Genomic DNA, 23,956 nt, shown 5'->3' on the forward strand with positions numbered 1-23,956 from the left:
ACTGCCTTACCTCACCCCACCGTCCTGTTCTTAGGGCACCAACTGTTCTGAGAACACACATCTTAGACTTCGAGGGACCCAGTGCATGTCTTACCTCAAAGTCATTCCCTTTGTTATAGTGTGTATTGAGAACTCGAAAAAGCTCTGAGTCTCGGAGGACTGCTAGCGCTTGGGCATTCGTGACACCGTCTGAAACCGCTTGCCGGGCATACTTCTCCATCTGGATGTAGTAAAACTCACGGAAATTGCTAAACCACTTGATCATCTGGGAGGTGATGCATCGATTGAACTGTGGACAAAGGGTTCATCAGGTCAGACATTTGCAGTGGGGCGCTCAGAACCAGAGCTGGCAGTGTCCAGTCCAGTATGAGGCTGATGCAGATTGGCCCTGAGCACTATTTTTCCTTCAGAAAAAGAAGCCACAGGTACTGGTCAATCATGTGCAGTTGGACTAAAATACCTAGTGTTTTCTAGAAAACAGACGTTTTGTCTATAAAAGACGTTGAGGCTTTTGTCCTGTGTCTAAGCATGGCTTTGGGTTTGTCCCTTAGAGCCCAGGCGGGTAACTGGCCAAGGGGGGATGGTGAGGGTCTGGGTCCGAGAGCAGTCTCGACAAGTGGTGCTCGGAACAGTTGGAAATGTGAGTCAGTGTTCACTGTGGGACTGCAGAGACTGGCCTGAGGTCTGCCCAGTGTGAAATGCCTTTACCTCACACTCAGTAGGGCTCTAGGAAACTGCCTGGGGCACTCGCAGGGTTCGGGTCTCACGTTCAGTTTGATCTCCCTAGCATTTCCCTTGATCTGTACGCTCTTCCACTCAGTTCTGAGACACAGCAGCCTGGATGTAAGTTTGATGATAGCTTATAAATATCCTTATAATATCCTTATAAATAGGGATCAACCCGTGTCTTTATGCACGATAGGCACGTGCTGTCCCACTGAGCTACATCCATAGCCTGTCACACTATGTATTTCCTTACTGTCCTCCCTCGAGCTCGAGCTCTCACGCTCTCTCTCTCTCTCTCTCTCTCTCTCTCTCTCTCTCTCTCTCTCTCTCTCTCTCTCTCTCTCTGTCTCTGTCTCTGTCTCTCTCTCTCTCTCTCTTCTCAGACAAGGTTTCTCTGCATAGCCCTGGTTGGCCTGGAACTCATTCTGTAGACCAGGCTGGCCTCAACTCAGAGATCTGCTTTCCCTTCCTCTGCCTTCTGAGTGCTGGGATTAAAGGCATGCACTACCACCACCTGGTTCACATTCTTTTTCTGAGAGAGAGAGAGAGAGAGAGAGAGAGAGAGAAATATTTGGACTGACCCTATAGGTGGTAGAGCTCTTGCCTACCATGCCCAAGGCCCTGGGTTCAATCCCCAGTTAAAAATATTTTTATGTATTTGTATGAGTTACCTGCATGTATGTATGTGCACCGCATGCTTGTAGTACCTACAGAGGACAGAAGAGGGCATCAGATTCCCCTGGGCTGGCGTTAGAGATGGCTGTGAGCTGCCATGTAGGTGCTGGGAACCAAGTCTGGGTCCTCCCCAGGAGCAGCTGTGCTGGTAACCACTGAGCCATGCCTCTACCCTCCTTCATTCTATTTCATAAGCTCTCCATCAAAAAGTAATTCCTAGACCAGAGTCCACTGGCTCCCATCACTTTCCTCTACCCAAACTTCCCATTTGCTTCTGGGATTGTCAACTGCCCAAGGCCTAAGCATTCTGAGACCCCCTCTTTCCTAGGGCAAGGATCTCCCAGGATTTTTTTTTTCAGGCAGTCATAGAACTGGACATTGCATCAGTTCCATCAATAACACGACGGGCGCAAGAAGACCTAGGACTTGCCCTACACTGGGCACAACACAGCAACTAAGGATTACACAGAGGCTGAAGCACGATGTGTGACTTTACCTGAACATCAGGGAAGTAAGCTTTCAGGAGGCTGGAGCTGGGATACCGCGTGAAGAAAAACATTAGCTTGGCCTTCTTCAGGTGACCAGGGCTCAGGCCTTCCTGGATGTGTTTTGGTGTCAAGGAAAAGAACATTTTTAAAACATGAGCTTGCATCCTGTGCTGATGGCATCTCCACAAACATGGAGAACATTTCTGCAAGACATGCGACAAGCACCAGCCTTACCAAGTGACAGGATATAAGAAGTAGGGATTCTCTCTCTATCCGCCCAAGGAAAGCAGCCTTTATGACAGGAAAAGCTGGGTTCTGGGTGGGCCAGCCCAAGCCCTCCACTAGAACTACCAAGAAGACTGTTGAAGGCTGACTGCTGAGGCTAGGCTGCAGAGCTAAGCCAGTTCTGGTGTTAGGAGATGCGAGCATTTGAATGGGGAGACAGTAAAAGGGGGAAGTGATCCAGTCTAAGCCAATTTTGTTATTAAGACAATAAAATTTGGGCTGGAGAGATGGCTCAGCCGTTAAGGGCACTGACTGCTCTTCCAGAGGTCCTGAGTTCAATTCCCAGAAACCGCTTGGTGGCTCACAACCATCTGTAATGGGATCCGATGCCCTCTTCTGGTGTGTCTGAAGACAGGGACATAAAAAAAAAAGTTAAAAAGAATAAAAAAAAAAAAAAACAAGACAATAATATTGTGAGTTTCTTTTTTTTTTTAAGTTTTAAACACTGTGATGATGCCCGCCTGCAGTCCCAGTAACCGGGAGATAGAGCGGGCAGTGCAAGGGCATCTAGCCTTAGAATTCATGAGACCCTGTCTAAAAAAAAAGTTAATAAAATAATAACCAGTTCATCAAATAAATTCACCAGATTATCCAAGTAATGATTGCCTATTCCCTGTAGTTTCTATCTTAGTTTTCCCGTTTTTTTTTTTTTTTTGACCAAGTGGGGCATTTGCTGTCTTTTTCTTTCTCTGGAAGCTGATCAGATAAGCTGGAAGCCATCTGCATGGTTCTGTTGCACAGTTTTCAAGTATCTTAGTGTCGAGAGTCACATCACATGGCTTGTATGGCACTGTGCAGCTTCCGTAGCCTGAGTGCTTTTTCAGAATGGGCTAGGAGAAGCCAGCTCTGCAACAGAACAAACTACTTGGACACTCCAGGTAGAGACTTTCCTCCACCTCAGTATTCTATTGGGGAAAGTTTTCAATTAGCAATAATCGTGCCTCGGATAAACCTCATTGGCTACGATGATACTGCCAAGAGGGAAGTAGTCTCCGTGATCTCCGTCTGGCCTTGGTAAGTGGGAGCCAGCAGACATCTAGTCAGACAGACATCAGGTCCTCATGCCCCTGCTCTCTTGAGAAGTCTGTGCCCTGGTCTCTATCTGCCACACCTGGCACGCGGCAGAATTTCCCTTGTCTGCTGAGTCAGTCACAGCTCCAAAGTTGGGTCCCCTATGATACCTACCTTTCCTTACAGAATTAGGGTTTGCTCAGCTGGAGCTCACAAGCTCCCTGTACAAACCTCTGTTGTAACATTAAACTCAGTTACTACAGATACTGTCTCCCCCACTTAGACTGTATGCTCCCTGAGGGCAAGGGCGGGATCTTATCTCTGCTCCACATACCCTTCCCAGTGCCAGGAACACAGTAGATGTTCAGTAAAGGCACATTAAAGGGCTGGGTGGATGGTCAACACTAAGTCAGATATACATACGGAAAATTATACTTCAGGCCACCCCTCCCCTAAAGACAGATTTGCTTCCTTTTAACTCTAGCAGGGCTTCTGTGGTGCTGCCCCCAGTGCACGTGAATGTCTAGAGTAAGCAGGAATGGTCCTAAGGATGATGAGGAACATTCCACAGAGTAACCCTGGCTATCACATCCATTCACTGCAGCTGTAGGACAGTGGTCCCAGTAAGAAAAATCAACTGAATGTGGCTGGCTCAGGTAGCTAGTCTATTGTGTGGAAGACCCTGCCCCTGTCCCTCTGCCCTGTGGGTTCGTAGATGCTGTGAAAATCTAGATTTGGGAACCCAAATTTCCTAAGTGAGGGTACTGATTTGGCTGGTGTGAGCTGGGGCAAGTTACTTCTCTGAGGATCTTTTCTAAAATGTGATCTAGTGGTTAAAACTTGGGCCAGGCAGTGGTGGCCCAAGCCTTTAATCCCAGCACTTGGAAGGCCAAGGTAGATATATCTCTGAGTTCAAAGCCAGCCTGGTCTGTGAAGCAAGTTACAAGACAGTCAGGGCTACACAAAGACAAGCACTGTTGCAAAACAAAAAACCCTTGTGATTGGCCATCAGATCCTGGGTTCGAAACCTGCATTCTCATTTGCCTGTTTGGTAATCTTGGACAAGTTAGTCTGCTCCTTGCAACTGCCTCTCAGATACCTGATCCTCATCCCTAGCCCTTATCTGAGACACTGCACCAAATGGTGTTCTGAGTCCAGAATTTGTTTTTCGTAAAGGGCTAATGTGGCCTCAGGGGCTAAATGGGAGAAAGTCTATAAATGCCCTCCAGTAAGTTACACCACCAAAAAAAAAAAAAAAGTTGCATTGATCTTAGTAGACCTTTTAGCGTGTGGTGTGTGATGAGCACGTTTGTGACCCACCTGCCACAGAGAAAGCCCTCACTAAACACTGCCAGCATTACTCTGCCGCTCACCCGGCTGCTAGGCATGCATAGGGCTATGCACTCTTCTTCCTTTAAAGGTGTGGCTTCCACGGAAAACAAAGCGCATACTGCAGGCGGCAGTGTGCAGGGAAGGAACCGGAGGAAAATGGCAAGCTGCTCCCTGGGGGCCTACAATCCTGTCATTCTAAGTACCCCTTCTGTACCTAGATAGGGACCATGCCTGGGCTAGGGCTGTCTTAGGATTGGCCCCCAAACCTGAAGCCCATCCTCTTTCACCAGGCAGGACGAGCATATATAGGTGCTTACAAATACTGGCAAGTTGACTGCTGTCTTCTGTGGGGGTTGAAGACTCTCATTGAATCTTAAACTCAGCATTTCTGCTAGGCTAGCTAGCCAGCAAGCTCTCAAGCAGGATTGACCTGACTCTTGTCATTGGGTTACAGGCATGTACAGCTGTGCCTGGCTTTGTTATGTGAGTGCTGGAGAGTCCAGTCTAGGCTCCCCATGCTGGAAGAGTGAATACTTACCCACAGAGACATCTACCGAGTCCCAAGAAACCAGCCCTCTTAAGGAGAGCCCTTCAATAGGGAGTCTAAGCCAGGAGCATCTTATCAAAGGCCCAGACAGGTAGCATTTCGTATACTCTGTCTGTGTACAGGATATTCATAATCCCATAGAGGGAATGGTGGAGATTAAAGTGTTCTTAAGCATTGGTTTTAGAGTTTCATAGCCTTCCTGGGCGGTCTGAGCTTTGGGGTGTTCAGGCTACTGCTAGAGACCAGCAGGGGGCGCTCATAGCACTTAAGAAACAACGGCGGCACTGGCGCTGGCCCCCAGGACTTGTAGCTAGCTGCTAAGTTTACAGTTTGTTTACATCTGAACTTCAGCCCTGTGAATCTGAAGGCAGGGCTTCACGCGGCCAGTGAGAAGCTCTCAAGTCAGAGCTTGCTAAATATACTCTCGGGTACACTAAGTCTACAAGACGCTGGTTGGAAGGTACTTTAGCTCTTAAGAATTCGGGTTTCCGGGGTTGGGGATTTAGCTCAGTGGTAGAGCCCTTGCCTAGGAAGCGCAAGGCCCTGGGTTCGGTCCCCAGCTCCGAAAAAGAAAAAAAATTGGACTTCCTACATTCTCTTGAAGCTTCACCTCTGACTTGAGGACAACAAAGGATCTGGGAAGTCTCACAGTTAAGAAACTAACCAAGCTACATATTTTCCTAATTTAACAATTTCCAGGTGGGTGGTGGTGGGGTACGCCCTTAATCCCAGCTCTCAGACAGGAAGCAGAGTCAGGTGCATCTCTGAGTTGGAGGCCAGCTTGGTCTATAGAGTCCAAGAAAGCAAGGGCTACACAGAGAAACCCGGTCTCAAGAAAGAACAACAAAAACCAATATGCTGAGGTTATTAAGGGGAACACTAAGTGGGAGCTGGAGTGTGGTGGCGCATGCCTTTAATCCCAGCTCTTGGGAGGCAGAGGCAGGTGGATCTCTGAGTGTGAGGCCAGCCTGGTCTACAGAGTGAGATCTAGGATATCCAGAGGTACTGTCTTGGAAAAGAAAAGATGGGGAAAGATAGGGAAAGCTTAGATGGCTTGAGGTTCTCCATGGGAAGTCTTTCTCTCAGGTGCCCAGCCTTTCAGCTTTTGCTAGCTGCAGTCCCTACCCCTCTCCCCCCCCTTTTTTGTTTGTTTGTTTGTTTTTAATTATTCACTATATATAAGTATACTATAGCTGTCTTCAGACACACCAGAAGAGGGCATCGGATCCCATTACAGATGGTTGTGAGCCACCATGTGGTTGCAGGGATTTGAACTCAGGACCTCTGGAAGAGCAGTCAGTGCTCTTAACCACTGAGCCATCTCTCCACCCCCGTTTGTTTCTTTTTTTTAGAAACAGGGTTTCTCTGCATATCCCTGGCTGTCCTGGAGCTCACTCTGTAGACCAGGCTGGCCTTGAACTTTGCCTGCCTCGGCTTCCCAAGTGCTGGGATCCAAGGTGTGCGCCATCACCACACCTGAAGGCTGCTTTGGGGGGAGGTATCAGTTCTCTGAGGGACACTACCCTTTCAGCCCTCAGTTCTTGGTCCCTTATATATTCATCATGCTTACCAGGACTGTGCAGACTTTCTGTGTTGAGGACTATATGGTTGGGGAGGTTGTACCTTAGATGAGGTCGCTCCTTTAACCTTCTCTGCCTGAGAGAGTGGGCAGCTGGTAGGCCAATTAAAGACAGAGTTCTTCCTTCCATGGGGCGCTTCTCTTATTTTTGGAAGCTCATTTGAGTTTAAAGTAAACAAAATAAAACCATTTCTGACCCAAAGGAGCAAGTCAATTACAGCAGAATCTGATGGGTCATAAAGTAAATGAATCTTCCTGTGAAGATTCCATCCTAGAACACAGTTTCCACTCGGTTATGAAATCAATAGGCTCTGAGGCACGAGGAAGGAAGGCCACAAGCATATTAAGTAGAACCCAAAGAGCATCATAGCTCACGCTCACAGTCCCACCACTTTGGAGGCTGGAGGAGGAGAGTTGCCAAGATTCAAGGCCAGCTGAGTACACGGTGAATTCCCGGCCAACCTGGTCTAAAGACCCAGACCCCGTTAACAAGACAAACAAACAAAAACAAACCACGGGGGAGTTAAAGCCATTCCCTATATAACTTCAATACTCCCATTCCCTTCCACATTCTAGTTTCCTGTTTCTCTGGGTGGGGACCATGACACATCCACGACCAGTAAAGGATATGTGGACGGAAGAGAAAGGAAGTGAGTCGGCCACGCCCTGCAGCGCGCTCTGCTCCATCTTCACCGCCGCCGGCAGGAGAGGACGGCTTTCCAGGTGCACAGGGGTGAAAGACAGGGGGAGGCGCTGCTGGCTCAACCCCCAGGGTTGCTGGGCAGACTCTGGGGAGGTATGACTTTGGTGAGATGCATCCTGGGAAGGACTGCCACTCCAATGGCCATCAGGCCCACGACCCAGAAGCTGGCTAAGAATCTGGTTTTCCCAGATGTGGGAAGGTACAGTTGTCAAGGGACAATTTGATAGGGGACTCTGATATGATCTGGGAACTCCTCTTGGAGAGACAGGACATATAGGAGAATCTAGAGGCCTAGCCAGTGTTGAATTGCCCAAGGGAACCCCGGCTTGTGGCTGGACCTTCCTGGGCAGGGTGGCAAGAGCAAGTGGGTCCTTATAGGCACTTCTCCCTGGAGGTGAAGGCTGGCTTCTGCCCTCTGATGCCAGCCCCTGGCAGCTCCCGTCCTGCCGCGGGAGCAGGCTCTGTGGGTCAAGTAGCACCTGTTGTAATACTGAGTCCACAGCCTGGGATACAGCCCTGCTGAGTTCTTTCCTCAGAGTCTCCACTAGAGCCCGTGGGCCGGAAGGACAGAACACAGGCTCCTCTGACTGCTGTAGAACTTCAGCGGCTCCGGGCTTGACTGCTCCACCAATGTCCTTGCTAGAACTCTGGTGAGGTTTGCTCTCCACGGCCCAGGCGCTATATGGGAAGGTGTTCCTCGCCTTGGCTCCCAGAGAGCTTCTTGACTCAGTACCTCCTGGGCTCTGTGCTGGTGCTCTGGGCTCAGTGGCCTGTAGGACATGCTCCTGCAAATGTCTTAGCTGTTGCTTCAGTAGATGAAGCTGTTCTTTCACCCGGGTCCCCCCCTTCTTGGGCCCTCGATCCCAGGCAGGGCTAGATTTCAGGGGACCTTGGTGCATTGGAAGACTCTGCTTTCTCTTCCTCTCCCGGACCTTTTCTGGACAGCGTGAGCTCTCCCTGGCTCTGCCTGACACCAACGAACTCGGAGAGAGACACATGCCTCGGACAATGGTCTCTACTCTGGCCCTCTTTGCCTGGATGTGTTCATCCCAAAACCAATCGGCATCAGTGAGGCTGGAGCTGGGCAACTGACCACTGGGAAAGAAGGAGTCACTGCCCACTTCTGCGGTGGGTGGGCTCCTCTCCTGTCCCATGCATGTTTCTGCCAGGTGGGTGCAGGTCTGAGACTGAGGAGAAAGCAAGACAGCAGGTGGATCCATGACCTGCCTCTCCGGGTGCCTGTGGAGAGCTCCCAGAAAGGAGAGCCCTGCTAAATCGAGCAGCGGGAGGTGGGCTAGACCATGCTGAAGGGTCTTCTTCACACACAGAAGGGTGAGAATCAGCTGCTTCTGGGATTCAAGAGGGCCAGGCCAAAGGACTCTCTCGGTCAGACTCCTGAAGCCAAAGACAAGAAGAAAACTATAGGTACCAATTAGAGCTATGCCTTCCAAACACAAATATGCAAAGGAATCAACTTGGGAGCTTGATAACGTACAGGTTTCAATTCAGCCAATCTGGATGGAACAGAAATTCTGCATTCCCGACTCACTACCACTCTAGCTACCAATGTTCATTTGGGCCTCACTTTGAGAAGCTTCAGAAAAGAACCTCTGGGGGGAAGAATGTCTGTTTGGGCAGAATAACAATAATGATAGCAGGGTGTAGTGGTGCACGCATTTAACCCCAGCCTTCATGAGGGAGAGGCAGATGGACCTCTGTGAGTTAGAAGCCAGGCTGGGCTACATAATGAGTTCCAGAATAGTCAGAGAGCACCACACAGGGAGACTGTGTGTCAAAACAACAAAAGATAATGATGGGGCCAACTCAACGACTTACCCAACCTCCCTGGGCTCTGAGCCATGAAGGGGTTACTTTACTACACCATCCATACACTAGCGACAAGTTGAAGGCAAACTAAATCTGGTCAGATCCAGAGTGAGTGAGAGCAACAGAGTCTTTGGGGCACTCCTTTAAAATAACCAGGTCCATTGGTTTAGTCAGAATAACCAGGGCCCTGGAAGTGGGCCAGGAACTCCCCACCTCAAACTGGGTCTTATGTAGCCCAAGGTAGCCTTGAACCTAATACGTAGCTCAGAGTGAACCTGAACTTCTGATTCCCCTGCCTCTACCTCCTGTGTTCTGAGATTACATGTGTGCACTCTACGGACTAAGCGCACCATCTCCAGATTTATTCGAGTTTTGAAACAGTGTCTCCCTGTGTAGCCCATGCTGGCCTTGGCCTGGAAATCCACTGCTTCAGGTGCCAAGTATTGAGAGCTACCACATCCCTGAACCTAAGCATCTTATTTGAAACAAGTTTGAGAGTCATCGACATTTTACTGCAATGCTACTCTGTATCCTTGAAACCAGATGGTGCATTGTTAGCTTCGCTACCTATTCAGCAGCTAGTTACTGAACACCTGCTCCGGCCAGGCCTCTGCGATGCAAGGGTTGGGGTGATTAAGACCGGAAGTGTGCTCTCAGGAAACTGTGGGGCTGGGAGGGCAAGCAAAAACCTGGTTTTAGGTCATGAGGCCTGCGATGAAGAGATCACATAAAGAGCAGAAGCTGGGGGAAGATATAAGAAGGGAGCTGTTTAGGCAAAGCCACTTAGAAGTGTTTTATCCTGCCCCAGTCTGCCGAGGAGGTTTCTAACAGGCAGAACAGATGAGAGCACAATGCTCTCAGACCTGCCGAGCTGTCCCATACGTCAACTCACTGTGTCTCATGCCAATCTTTTTTTTTTTTTTCTTTTCTTTTCTTTTTTTTCAGAGCTGGGGACCGAACCCAGGGTCTTGCGCTTGCTAGGCAAACGCTCTACCACTGAGCTAAATCCCCAACTCCTCATGCCAATCTTGAGTTCAGATTACTTTCCCATTTTTGTAGACAAGTAAATTTGGGCTTTGTGATGTCAAGAGCAGCTCCTAGTTACTCGAATCTTCTGACCCCTGCCACACTTCAGCTGCCTCCGTTTGATTGGTTTCTCTGTCCATTAAGCAGATTTACCATTTGCTACAGGATGATAAATGAATTTGCCTTCTATAGACTTCCACCCTTGTTTGCCCCTCTTGAACCAAATACTGGCTGACGAGGGGGCTCAGCAGCAAAGTGCTCAGCACACAAGCATGAGGACCCCCAGCACCCACATAAAACCCAGTTATGGTGGTGTGTACCTGCAATCCCATCCCACCAATGAAGAGGAAGAGACAGGATTTGGAGGGCCTGGCTAGCCGGCCAGTCTAGCTGAATCAGTGAAGTTCAGGTTTGATAATAAACACACACACCGGCACACGCACTCGCATGCACATGCACACACACACGTACGCACACATACACGCACATGTGTACACATACATGCACGCACATACGCACACGTGCGCACACTCACACACACACACTACTGACAGCAGATAGCTGTCTTATCTCTGCCTCCTGTTACCCTGAGGCTTGCTCTTTGGTTGGTTTGGAAGCTTGCCAATGATATATGCCCTCAGCTTCAGCCTCCAAGCCAGGCTTCCCCATGACTGGCAGAGATACTCAAGTTCCTGTGCTCTGCAAAGGAGCAGAGGGCAGTGACATCCGCAGTGCCATCATGGGGAAATACCACTGAGTAGCTCAAGCCTCTAATCCCACGATGTAATGAGTTCCAGGTTATCCAGGGGCCACACGGTAAGACCCTGTCTCAAAAATATTTTTAATTAAAAAATTAAAAATAGCTGGGCTGTGACAGCATGTACCTTTGATCCCAGCACTCAGGAGGCAGAGGCTGGCAGATCTCTGCCAGTTTCAGGCCAGCCTGGTCTACAGAGCAAGTGCTAGGACAGCCAGGGCTACACAGAGAAACTATGTCTCAAAAATAAATAAATAAATAAATAAATAAATAAATAAATAGATAGATAGATAGATAGATAAATAAATAAATGAATGACTTGAAAAATTAACAGAGACTGTAAACTTCATTATTGTTACCTTTGTAATAATGGTTTGCCCCTGTTGAAGAAATGTTCCTTAACTTCTCGTGATAATTTGACAATTTGATCATGAATATTGTAATGTATATATGAAAAATAGTTTAAATATTTACATTATTTCTATTTTATATGTGTGTGCATGTTGCATTTGTACATGAGTGCATATATGCTTGTGAGTGTGTGTGTGTAAGGTGTGGGCTCCTCTGTGTGCTCCTCTGTGTACATACATACTCTCCATGCACAGGTCAGGAGAGGGCTTTTAATTCCCTGGAGCTAGAGTTACGGGCAGTTGCGAGCCTACCTGATACAGGTGTGAAGAACTGAACTCAGGTCCTCTGTCAGAGGAGCAAACTATTGAGCCATCTCTCAAGCCCCTAAAATAATAATTTCTACTTTAAATGTATGAATACTGGCAAGAGTCACCTTCCTGGGCAGTAAGAAGAGGATGAACTCTCTTTCATATGCGGAGTGAATGGCTTAGCTCACCCTCGAGGCACACGTTGGGGGGCGGGTGTGTGTGTGTGTGTGTGTGTGTGTGTGTGTGTGTGTGTGTGTGGCATGTGGTCAGGTGTGTGTTGTAGATGTTGTAAGTTCCCTTGTGTTTGATGCTGCTTTCTCAGTGACATTAGCCATGACATTAATTTTCTAAAACGTGGGTCTACTTATGTCTGCCCATGGAATCAAAGCTTCCCTGGCTTCCCACCAACCGCCAGAGTCTCAGCTCCATGAGCGCGGTTCCTCGGAAGGCTGGCCTTTGTGCTCTTGAGCAGTCACGCCCGCCGTCCTCTTGTCTTTGCGTGGATGGGTCCTTCTGCTTCTACTCTTTCCCCTGGCCTTTAAAAACTCACAACACAAATCTCATCTCTAAAAACATCACCTCAGGGCTGGGGATTTAGCTCAGTGGTAGAGTGCTTACCTAGGAAGCGCAAGGCCCTGGGTTCGGTCCCCAGCTCCGAAAAAAAGAACCAAAAAAAAAAAAAAAAAAATCACCTCTTCCACAGAGGTTGTGAGCTCCCTCTTTGCAGCCTCCCCAGAGGGCCTGATTGCCGATTTCAGCAAATGGATGTTGGCTAATCGTTTGATTTAAGTGCATTGTTGGTAGACGTGATTCTACCAATCTCTTCTTCTTCTCGGTTGTGGCTCTGCAAACCCTCATGTCCCACATCCACAGATCCAATCACCTGGGTTGAAATACTCCTTTTAGGTTGGAGAGATGGCTCAGCGGTTAAGAGCACTGACTGCTCTTCCAGAGGTCCTGAGTTCGAATCCCAGCAACCACGTGGTGGCTCACAACCATCTGTAATGGAATCTGATGCCGTCTTCTGGTGTCTGAAGACAGCTACAGTATACTCACATACATAAAATAAATAAAATAAAATAAAAAGAAATATTCCTTTTAGGAATGCGCTGACAGGGCCTAGAGTGGTAACTCAGGACTCGAGAACCCTGCTCTTGCAAAGGACCTGAGTTTGGTTCCCAGCACCCATGTCAGCCGGCTCACAAACACCTATAACGTCAGATCCAAAGAGATTTAACATCTCTGGCCTCCCAGGGAACCTGCACTCACTTGCACACAGCCACAAACATGGCCTCGTATGCATGCACTTGTGCGCATACACACCCAATTAGAAATAATAAAAATGTAAAAAGCATTCAAGGCCAAGAGAGAGGTTCACACTGGACATCTTAGTTCTTGGGGCATGGAGACAGGAAACTAAGGAGCTAGAGTCTAACCTCAAGTACCTGGTGAGTCTGAAGGAAGTCTGGACTACAAGAGACCTTGTCTCAAGATAAATTGCATCTGTATTGAACATGTAAAGTTTTTTCTTCTAATTATTCCCTAGATAGTATGCTTAACAAATGTTCACGTGGTGTCCATATTGCACTAGGAACTGTAAGTAATCTGGTTGCTGGGGGTGAGAGGCTTGGAACCAATCCCCTCAGACACCAAAGGATCACTGTCCTTTATTTCAGCTCCCTTAAGCCTCTATTCCAGAACCCTGTGCCTGAAATGAAGCAAGCTTTTAGTCCCAACATGTGGGAGGCAGAGGCAGGCCATCCTGGCCTATATAGTGAGTAGGCTAACCCAGGCCTATATATAAGACCCTGTCTGAAAAGAAGTATTTAATTTAAAAAAAGTTAAAAATAAATGACTTGAGGGAGCTGGAGAGATGGCTCAGTGGTTAAGAACACTGACTGCTCTTCCAGAGGTGCTGAGTTCAATTCCCAGCAACCACATGGTAGCTCACAACCATCTGTAATGGGATCCAATGCCCTCTTCTGGTGTGTCTGAAGACAGCTACAGTGTACTCCTATAACAACAACAAAAAAAAGATGACTTGAAAATTGGAAAGTTAGCAGAAATATGAAGACAGGTGGATCCATTGAGCAGTGAACCATGCACACACACACACACACACACACACACACACACACACACACGCATGCATGCACGAGTGTGCACGTGTCCTTTGCCAGATCTCTTTATAGGTTACTTAAGTTATTGCATTGCTTCTAAGGGTCAATAGAGTCTGTGTGCCCCATAAGACAGAGTGCTAAGCTAAAAGACAATACAGTAGTTGTTGTTTTGTGTGTGTGTGTGTGTGTGTGTGTGTGTGTGTGTGTGTGTGTGTGTGTTTTGGTTTTACTTTTTCATTGAGGCAGAGTCTCACTGTGTTACTTTAGCTGGCATGGACCTTGCTGTGTAGACCAGGTTGGCTTTGAGGTCACAGACATCTACTTGCTGGGATTAAAGGAACGAACCGCCACTCTGAGCCACGTGTGGGATTCTTTTTTTAAACATTCGTGTATTTAATGGGGCAGGAGAGGAGGCGCATACAACGGCACACATACAAAAGTCAGAGAACAGCTTACAGAGTCAGGTCTCTTCCACCCTGCGGGTCTTGGGGATTGAACTCACATCCTCAGGCTCGGTAGCAAGCACCCAAGGCCCGAGTATGTTTAATGAGACAACAAGGAACAGAGACACTTTGAGGCCGAAAACTGGAAATCCAGTTAGACGCCACATGGTCAGATGTCCAGAAATGTTTACAGCCACGTCTGCAGGACGGTCATGGGAACAAGAACTGTGAGTTCTGAGAAAGCAGTGGCCTCTATGCTGAGGCCGGCTTGCTCTCCAGAGCCTCTGTCCGGCTGAGCACGGCCTAAGTATTGATGCTCTTTGTTTGAAGTTAACTAGCAGTGCTCCTGTATGCGGTGACACGGACAGCAGTGTGGTGGTCACAGCTTCATTCTCTCCCGAGATAAAGAGAGCAACAGGGGATCAGCTTGCTCCAAATACAGAAATGTAGTAGGAAGAAAACAAAAGCCCAGTTACACTGTCTCTCAGGAAATCACCGTGACCACTGTGGTGCGCATTGTTTTCTCCCAAACCACTGTCCCTGTGTACTAGAACTTTACATATTTCTTATAATAGTGTCATTTTGAAAATCAAAATAGTATTCCAGATATAATTCTGTAATCTAGTTTTTCCTCTTTCATGCCCATTTTAACACCAATTTCAACAAGACCATGAAAGATGACAGTAACTATAGGTATTAATTATATATGATAATAAATGTTATCATAATTTAAAGTTCTCTCTTAGCCACATGTAGTGGCTCACGCCAGTGAATCTTTGTGAGTTCAAGGACAGTCTGGTCTACTTAGTGAGTTTCAGGACAGCCAGGACTACATAAGGAGACTCTGTCTTGAAAATAAAACAAAATAAAAACAAAACAGTTCTGTATTGGCAACTAAACTCCTTCCTGTCTTTTGCTAGCATTGTAGTACAAGGCATATTTTGGTATCAATACAATGTAAGTGTTAAAAGCATGGGCCACCAAGCCATTTAACTAGCGGTGAGAGCTCTCTCTGTCTTACAGCTTTCTCAGTTGTACGCTGGGGAAAATCCTAACATCTGAGAATTGTTTAAGGATCCTGTGACCGAACACTGGCTTGTTTTAGAACAGCTCCCAATCCGTACTGATTACACGGAAGTGTTAACAGGTCTGTTATGAATAATATGAATAATACAGTATTGCATTAGCGTTCACACATATATCCCTGAGAACTTCATTTGTGTATTTGGTTGAGACAGTACCTCACTGCGTAGCCCCGCCTGACCTCCCAAGTAATGGGATTAAAGTCCTGAGCCACCAGCCCCACCTTTAAATTTTTTTTAATTTATTTATTTTATTTTATGGGCCTGAGTGTTTTTTTCTTCTTCTTCTTCGGTGCACTATATGCCTGTCTGGTGCCTGTGAGATCAAAAGAGGCCAGCAGATCCTGGGAAACAGTAGTTACAGACATCTGTAAGCTGCTATGTGTGTGTTAGGAACCAAAGCCAAGTCTTCACAAGAGCTCTAGTGCTCTTATGTGCTGAGCAGTCTCTAGCCCCTCTACTTACTAATTTGGATACATTTCTAGAAGTAGTAATACTGTATCAAAGACTAAATATCTATTAGACTTTTGAACTTTTTACCTGACTGCCCCCCCCCAGAAATATACCAGCTGACCAAGCAGAACTGAGGGAAACTTTTAGCCTTCACTCTGTAGCGTGATTGAAATTTTGCAACAATGTGTTTGTGTGTTTGCTACTTGCGTGTTTAAATGCACATATGTGTGTAACAGTTTACTCTGCTAATATATATCTATTAAAGAGCCTGCAACCTCTACTTAGCAGTGCAACAGACATTGTCATTTAAGTCGTCACTTTTTTTTTCCACGTGGAGGAGTTTAATGAAGAAGAAGAGAGGAGAGGAGGGTGGTAGGAAGGGGGAAGGGGGCAAGAACAGAGAAGAACAAAGAGTAAGAACAGTCTTTATCACTTTGATGGGTGAAATTTTAAGGCATGAAATCCTGAGCGAAGGTGTATTTTTGACATGGGTACGGCCATGCCAAAGACCCCATTGCCTCAGCCCCATGGGAGTGGCAAAGCCTCCCCTGGGTAAGCCTCAAGGGGAGGGCAAAGCTTGCTCTGGAGTGCAAACATTGACCGTACATGCCAGGCCGTGCAGAAAATTCCACTGTCACTTCCTCCTTCCAGATGTTCACAGAGTGCTCCTTCCAGATTAACTAAACCTGCCCCGTGTTCAGCTGTGTACCAGCCCCTCCTCCTTGTTTATCTGTATGTAATAACCCTGCCTTCTTGTTCAGCTGAACTCAGTAACCCCTTCTCTCTGTTCAGCTGGATTGAATAAACATGCTAAGCTTCTGGGGATGTTGCAGCCTCTCCATCCAAGAGCTCACCCCACAGGATTCCAGATGTTCTATGTTTGACATTTCTTCATTGCCTCGCTGCCCTCCTTAGGTCAATCCCAGAAGCTGTGCACATGTTCATCACAAATTATCGCATTAATTATGTTTCTTTTATTTTCATTAACCTTGATCATCTATTTTTAGGTAAATATGCTATTATATATGAAGAAACTTGGGGCTGGTGAGTAGCTCTGTGGTTAAAGAGCTTGTTGCTCAAGCATGGAGACCAAAGTTCATTTTCCCAGCATCCTCATAAATGCCAGGTGGATGTGGTAGCCCACCTGTAATCCCAGGGTTCAAGATGCAGAGGCTGGATCCCTAGAGCAAGCTGGCTAGCTAAACCAACCAAATCAGTTATGTTATATACGGTGGATAGCAACCGAAGAAAACAGTCTACATCAACCTATGGCTTCCACATGCACAGGACCCCACACACAAACGTGTACTCACATACATGCAAACATGCATACACATGAGCATGCACACTGTACAGTTAGACACACACACATACACACACACTTGTATAAGTCAAAAGGAAACTTTAAGACATTTTTGCTATGAGTGAATGATTTTATGCATACAAAGTTAAAAGAAAATTACCATGAGTTTATGTCAAAGATGGGCCATCCCATATTAATTTAAAGCAGGGAAATGGGTTAAATTTATAAGCATGAGACTGTCTACATGACTATCTTGTGTAACCATTTAAAAATTGATATTTAAGCAGAATTTATGTATGTCTTGGAGGATGAGAGAAAATTAGATATTAAAAATATAACAAAATCTGGGCGTGGGTGTTTACACTTTTAATCCCAGCACTCAGAAGACTGAGTGAAGGACAGTGAGTTTGAGGCTAGCCTGGGCTAACAGTGAGTAGCACCAGACCTTATCTCAAAAACACACATAAGCGTTGGTAAGGTGGCTCAGGAGGTAAAGGTGCCTGCTATCAAGCCGGATGACCTGAGTTTATTCCCAGGATCCACATGGTGGAAGGAGAGAATTCATGAAACAGAATTCCTGAAATAGTGGGAACTGTACACAGGATTTTGTAGCTAACGAGTGTAGAATGAAGCTGAGATTGAATGTCAAGTAAATGACAGACACAAGAGCGGCAGTGTGCATTTTCCCGGGCAGTTGGGGCCCCTGGGCAAGCTGTGAAAAGGAACATCTGGAGTCTGCACTTTCCACAGCTGCTCCCGTATACTACAGGCCCTTCTCCTTTCAGATATCCAAGCTCTCAAAGCTCTGCCGGAGTTGGGGGAAAGGATGGCTGCCCAGGGGGCCAGCTCAGGCATGAGCAGCTCCTCTCAGGCCATGTCTCCCTTCTGTGGTGAGTACAGATTTAGACCACAGCATACTTCAACCAGGACACGGGAACCAACTGGAAAAGCAGATGGGTTCGGGGGATCTCTTGGGTGAAAGGCATCTTGGGAAGCCATGAGAGATACTAACTCACTTCCAGGACTGTCACTGAAGCGCAATTCAAGTTTATACAAGAAAGTTTATTCTTACTTCCTTGATGGAGCTCTTGACAGCTTCCTGTTAGGACAAAATAGGATTTGCTTTTGCTCATTCTTTCCCTTGACTCTTTATATTTTAACTGGTCTAACCTTGTGTCTCGGTCATTGCCAATCACGATTGCATCCTGAGAAATAGGAAGCAAACTGTCTTACCCTATGCACACGGCAGAAGGACCTAAGGACCCCTCCTCCACTGGTGAGTAATTCACGGTAATGACCGGTCAACCTCATTTATACGAATGTCCTTTTTCTTCCCCTACTGTTTGCCCAACAAACCTCTCGCGTAAATGGCCAAATACCAGCCTGCTTGGGGTAGTGCATCTCAGTCAAAGTCCTGCGGTACTGTCTGGCTATACTGAGGTGTTTCCATTCAAAACCTCATCTCTGTCATTCTCTACTGGGAGAGGCCCTGGGCACTGTCCTCACCTCAAACTGTACCAACGGTAGGAATGGGGGGGAGGGTCATACTTCCAGGCCCCATCTGCACAGCCCCATCCACGGGCAAGTATGGACCCAACTGAATGAGAAGCCCTGGTGGCCTGGCCTGGTGGTGATTTTTTGGATCAAGGATCCTGGGCTTACCCCAGAATGGTTAACTCTTTAGTGACCTTATGCAAGTCCTTTCTTCCGGCCTGTTTTTGTTTTTGTTTTTGTTGTTGTTGTTGTTGTCTTTGTTTTGTTTTGTCTATAAAACAGGACCAACCGTAGTCGTCTCCTAAGCTTGCGTCTCCTCAGGATACCATGTAGTTAGGCATATCTAGAGCCAGGGCTGGGAATAGGTGCTGCCCCTTCCATTGCAGTCTCTTCTCTCTCTGTGCTGGTTCAGAGACACCCCCCCACCCATCCATACCCACAGAACTGTGGCACCCATATGGTCTTACAGAGCAACTGATAACGGCAGTTTCCAAGTCTTAACAAACATTGACCATTAACAAAATGGAAAGAGAGAGAGAGAAAAAAAAAAAAAAGAACAGTGGAGGAATTGTTGACATTTTATTTGGGTAGTAAGGGCATATATATATATATATATATATATATATATATATATGTATATATGTATATATGTATATATGTATATATATATATATTAAAACTATAATCTTCTATCATCTATTCCATAAAGGAAAATCTTAACCATCCTGTTTGTTACAGGAGGAAGAAGGAAGGGCATTACATACAGAATACGGGGAAATGCCTGTCCTGCCTTCTGTTATTTGTCTGGAAACGGACACATACATCGCAGACTGTGGACCATCATGGCAAACCTCCCCTTAACAGGAGCCCAGAGAGGTGGAGCAGCGTGTGAAAGAGGCAGACCTAGGACGATACTTCTGGACACCAGAGATGGTTTTGCGTGACTGTGCGGGAGTTGTACGGGAGTCTGGGAAAGAAGTAGGAGTCTGGGCTCTGCCCTCAGGAATTGGCCCTGGAACCTAACTTTCTTACAGTCCCATTTTTCTGAAGTGGAGATGTGATAACCCAAAAGATGGTGTGAGACCTTAAGGAAAGAGGAGCTTCAGTTTGTCTCAGATATTGGATATGGCATAGTTTGTGGGAGTAAACTGTCTTCGGTGACTAGAATTCACTTGAAAATACCCCCCCCCAAAATAGACACAGCAAATGTGATACAATAAGTTAATATTTGAAAAGTTTCATAATAAGCATTCAATAATAATGAATAAATAATAATAACAATAACAATAATAACAATAATGGATTGTAGCAAGGCAAGTGGAAGGGACAGTATTACTTACTGAGAAGAAGTTCTCAGGGAGGTCTGTTCTCCATTAGTGTCTTCACCAGCCTTGGGCAAACAGAGCGAGGGTCAGGAAGTGATTTTGGTTTCCTTTCTCCCTCCCCAAGTCAGCCAGGTGCTGTGGCTGGGTGAGGGGAGCCTCCTGTCTCTTCTCAATACAAGTCACTATCTGACAGACCCAACCCTACTGGGGCCCAGTGGGCTGCTAAGCACAGCCAACCAGCAAGGGGGGCTTATGAATATGCAAATTGGAGCCCCCAAGCTGGTTGGCTGACCCCTGTCATTTCCCACCTCCCTCCGTGGCAAATCAGGTTCTCTGAAAGCCCAGCTCAGAGGGTTTCTCAAGATGCCATCTTCCCTGTCCTTGCTAAGAATTTTCAGAGCCCTTTGAAGGTTTGGAGCCGGGATTGCTCAGCTTCCCCCACTGCTCTGTCAGCTCCTGACCTCTGCCTCCAAGTTCCGTTGTGAGACGCCTCCAAAGTGATCACCTTTCTTCAGACCCCTCCAGCAATCTCAGGGGTCTGAATTCTATCTTGCACCAAAATCTCCTCAGATCTCAGGAAGAACAGTCCGTGAGGCCTGCCCCAGCAGTAGAGGATACTGGATGCTTGCTGATAGGCCTATGTCTGATAGAGCTGAGGAGAACTGGCCTACACCCAGACCATCACCCCAGAATTTTCCGTCTTCTCCACTTCACCCTGGGAAGTGGAGCGAATGTCGCAAGACGCAGCAGTGGTATTCAGTGCGCTAGGCTGTTAAGAATGGCTCCACGGTTAAGAGCATCTGCTGTCCCTCTAAAAGTCCCGGGTTCCATCCCTAAATAAAACTTTAAAGCTTGAAAAAGAGAGAAAAATCAATGCACTATCGCTCATCTTATCAGCATGAATTAATCCTCAAAACAAAATGCAGAGTGATAAAAAAAGTCGGTCACGTCCCCAGCTCCGAAAAAAAAGAACCAAAAAAAAAGTCGGTCACAGAGTTTCGGAACGAGGACTGTGATCCTATTTCTATTACGTTCAAAAGTAGCCCCGCCCCCCCCAAAGGGTGTGGATTTTCTTTTTTTTTTTTTAAGATTTATTTATTTATTTATGTATTTATTCTATGTATGTGAGTACGCTGTAGCTGTCTTCAGATACACCAGAAGAGGGCATCGAATCGCTTTACAGATGGTTGTGAGCCACCATGTGGTTGCTGGGAATTGAACTCAGGACCTCTGGAAGAGTAGTCGGGTGCTCTTAACCACTGAGCCATCTCTCCAGCCCAAGGGTGTGGATTTTCACCGTGGATAGATCTACTCGTTGTTTTAAGTTATAAGTGCATATATCGGTAGAAGAAATCTGGGTGTCATGGGTATACACAGTGACCGTACGTATGTAGGCCGCATTTAAGGAGTCTAGAGATGGAAGGACAGGCTAGATAGTTTCATCCAGTAATATTCATATAGGATGTGTGTGTGTGTGTGTGGATGTGTGGATGTGACTGTGAAAGCGTGGTTCAGACCACATACACAGTTATTAGAGAATTTAAGGTGAAGAGAAAGAAAAAAAAGAAGAAAGTTGTGTGTATGATTCAAGGTGAACTGATCACCTAGCCACGTTTTCCACTCACGGAACTAGCTAATCCTTTCTAGAAATGACAAAATTTTGGTGTAGTTTGAAAGTGTATGTATTCTAAAATTTTAAATATCAAAACTGTAAAACTGAAAAATTATGTGCAAATATACATATTGAGACTGTAATGGAAATTTGAACGCAGAATCCTGAACCCTGCTACCATTTGCTTTCCTGGGTGCATGTCCTTGTAGGCCAGTGGTTCTCAACCTGTGGGTTGCGACCCTTTGGAACTTAAACAACCCTCTCATGGGGTCACCCAAGATCATTGGAAAACAGATATTTATAATACGATTCATAGCAGTAGCAAAATTAGAGTTGTGAAATAGCAACAAAATAACATTATGGTTGGGGTCACCACAACATGGGAACTGCATTAAAGGGTCACATCACTAGGAACCACTGCTAAAGATGGTGCTGTGCCCAGAGAGATTCCAAACCAGGAGAATGCCCTAGCTTATAGGACCACACCTTGCAGACCATGGAAGCTCATGGGTAAATCGCAAGGAAGTCAATTTCAACCTTTATTCTCAGAAGAGGACCTTGAAGGCTATCATGTACAAAGGTATGTATTAAAAAAAAAACATTTTTGGGGGGTTAGGGATTTAGCTCAGTGGTAAAGCGCTTGCTTAGCAAGCACAAGGCCCTGGGCTCGGTTCTCAGCTCCGGAAAAAAAAAAAAAAACATTTTTGGCAGTCCCGGGGATTAAACCTGAGGTATTCTACATGCTAGGCTTTGGCAAACAGTCTAACCACTGAGCTATATTCCCAGTTAACTCTTTTTTGAGAAAGGATCCTACTTCCTTGCCCAGATGGGGCTTGAATTTATATCCCTCCTACCTTGACCTTCCTAATTCTTGGATTACAAGCATGCCGTGAACAGGCGCAGCCTAAGACCATAGAGTCAAAGAAGAAAGTAGGTGATCAGTAAAACTCTGGGCGCTAGGCTTCCTACATCACACCTCAGCTTGGGCTTTTTAAACCTTAGAGAAGGATCTCAAAAATTAATCATTGGGGTTGGGGATTTAGCTCAGTGGTAGAGCGCTTGCCTAGCAAGCGCAAGGCCCTGGGTTCGGTCCCCAGCTCCGAAAAAAAAAAAAAAGAAAAAAATTAATCATTAAAACCATGAAAAAAATTATGTAACTATGGGAGGGGAGGTTGGGGGTGTGTGGCCTAGTGGCAGAACTTAGCATTCTCGAAGCTCCAGCCTCAACCCCCAGCACAAAACAAAAGGATTAGGCAATCTAGGAAATGTCAGCGGCAACCTCAGCAGCTAGAGATGAACCTATCTTGGCTCTTGTATTCCTCAAAAGTGTTGTGAGTGTGGAAGTATGCAGTCATTTCTCAATTACTTGTCGGCTAGCTTTGAACAGACAACTCAGGAAGAGAGTGGTTTCTTTGCTTCCCTCCTGGTTAGACAATAGAAGTGACAGGATAGTTGCGTTTTTTTTTTTTTTAAGATTTATTTATTTATTATATATAAGTACACTGTAGCTGTCTTCAGACACACCAGAAGAGGGCATCGGATCTCTTTACAGATGGTTGTGAGCCACCATGTGGTTGCTGGGAATTGAACTCATGACCTCTGGAAGAGCAGTCGGGTGCTCTTAACCGCTGAGCCATCTCTCCAGCCCTTTTTTTTTTTTATTTTTATTTTTATTTTTTTTGGTCTGGTTTTGTTAATTTTACTATTTTTAATTATGTGTTCTGGGGGCAATGTGCAGGTACCCATGGAGCCAGAGTAGTTTGATCCCTGGAATTAGAGATAAAAGTGGTTGTGGGCCACCTGATAGGGCACCAGGAACAGAACTCTGGGCCTCTGGAAGAGCAGTGAGTGCTCTGAACCACGGAGCCATCTCTCCAGCTCCAAGGCAGTTCTAAACAAGCCATCACAGTAGCGATGCCCTGTAGTAGTAGAGACAGAGTACCTGCTCACTCTGCCAGGGGGGAATAGGAAAGGTTTCAGGAAGAGATTTAAAGGGGAGTTTAAAAGCTCCGAGATAAATAGGAAGGAACAGCCCTCACAAATGTGGGGGATGAAATAGTATAGGGGGTGTGGTGCGGTAGGGTAGGGTGGGGTAGGGTGGGGTGGGGCGGATGGCCAGCAGTGACTTATGGCTTATGCTCAGCATCTGTGAAAATAAGGATGAAACTCCGAACCCACAAACCGGATTATCAGGCACTTGGGCTAGCCGAGGAGTTTGGGCTTCATAGACAGTCAGTCAGCAACTGGAAGACTTTAAGCAGGGGAGTGGCAGGATTAACTCTGCATGATTGACTCTGTCTTTGACAGAGGAGTCGAGAGAGTGAAAGCGGAGCCTTAAACCCTTTAAGGAAGCTTTAGAACTAACCAAATGAAGGGCATTACAGGCCCAATAAGAAGCAGCAGCTGGGGACGGGTGATGTCTCTATTTCTAGTCAGGGATTCTGCTCAGTGCTCCAAGATTCCAGTGGCATGGTACCCAGGCTTTGGCAAGTGGAGGCTATGTGAAGGT

General features: G+C 46.5%; 1 protein-coding gene and 1 pseudogene across 3 annotated transcripts in view; both read right to left on the reverse strand.

Annotated features, from left to right (window-relative positions):
- Prox2 (prospero homeobox 2) overlaps nt 1–23,956 on the reverse strand; it is a 29,611-nt gene that overhangs the window by 4,524 nt on the left and 1,131 nt on the right. For 2 of the 3 annotated variants that reach the window (NM_001191771.2, NM_001412323.1), the window contains exons 2-5: nt 19,851–20,550; nt 7,274–8,741; nt 1,898–2,005; nt 95–289 (exon numbers count right to left, since the gene is read on the reverse strand). In NM_001191771.2, the coding sequence (NP_001178700.1) occupies nt 95–289; nt 1,898–2,005; nt 7,274–8,566 (1,596 nt within the window). In that variant the 5' untranslated portion in view covers nt 8,567–8,741; nt 19,851–20,550. Of the gene's footprint in view, nt 1–94; nt 290–1,897; nt 2,006–7,273; nt 9,736–19,850; nt 20,551–23,956 lie in introns of those variants that run through there. The other variant, XM_063261940.1, reaches the window with a different exon arrangement.
- Nucleotides 3,032–3,157, reverse strand: LOC120093503 (U4 spliceosomal RNA; annotated as a pseudogene).

This window comes from Rattus norvegicus, chromosome 6, assembly GCF_036323735.1.
Source record: "Rattus norvegicus strain BN/NHsdMcwi chromosome 6, GRCr8, whole genome shotgun sequence".
Classification (NCBI taxonomy): Eukaryota; Metazoa; Chordata; class Mammalia; order Rodentia; family Muridae; genus Rattus; species Rattus norvegicus.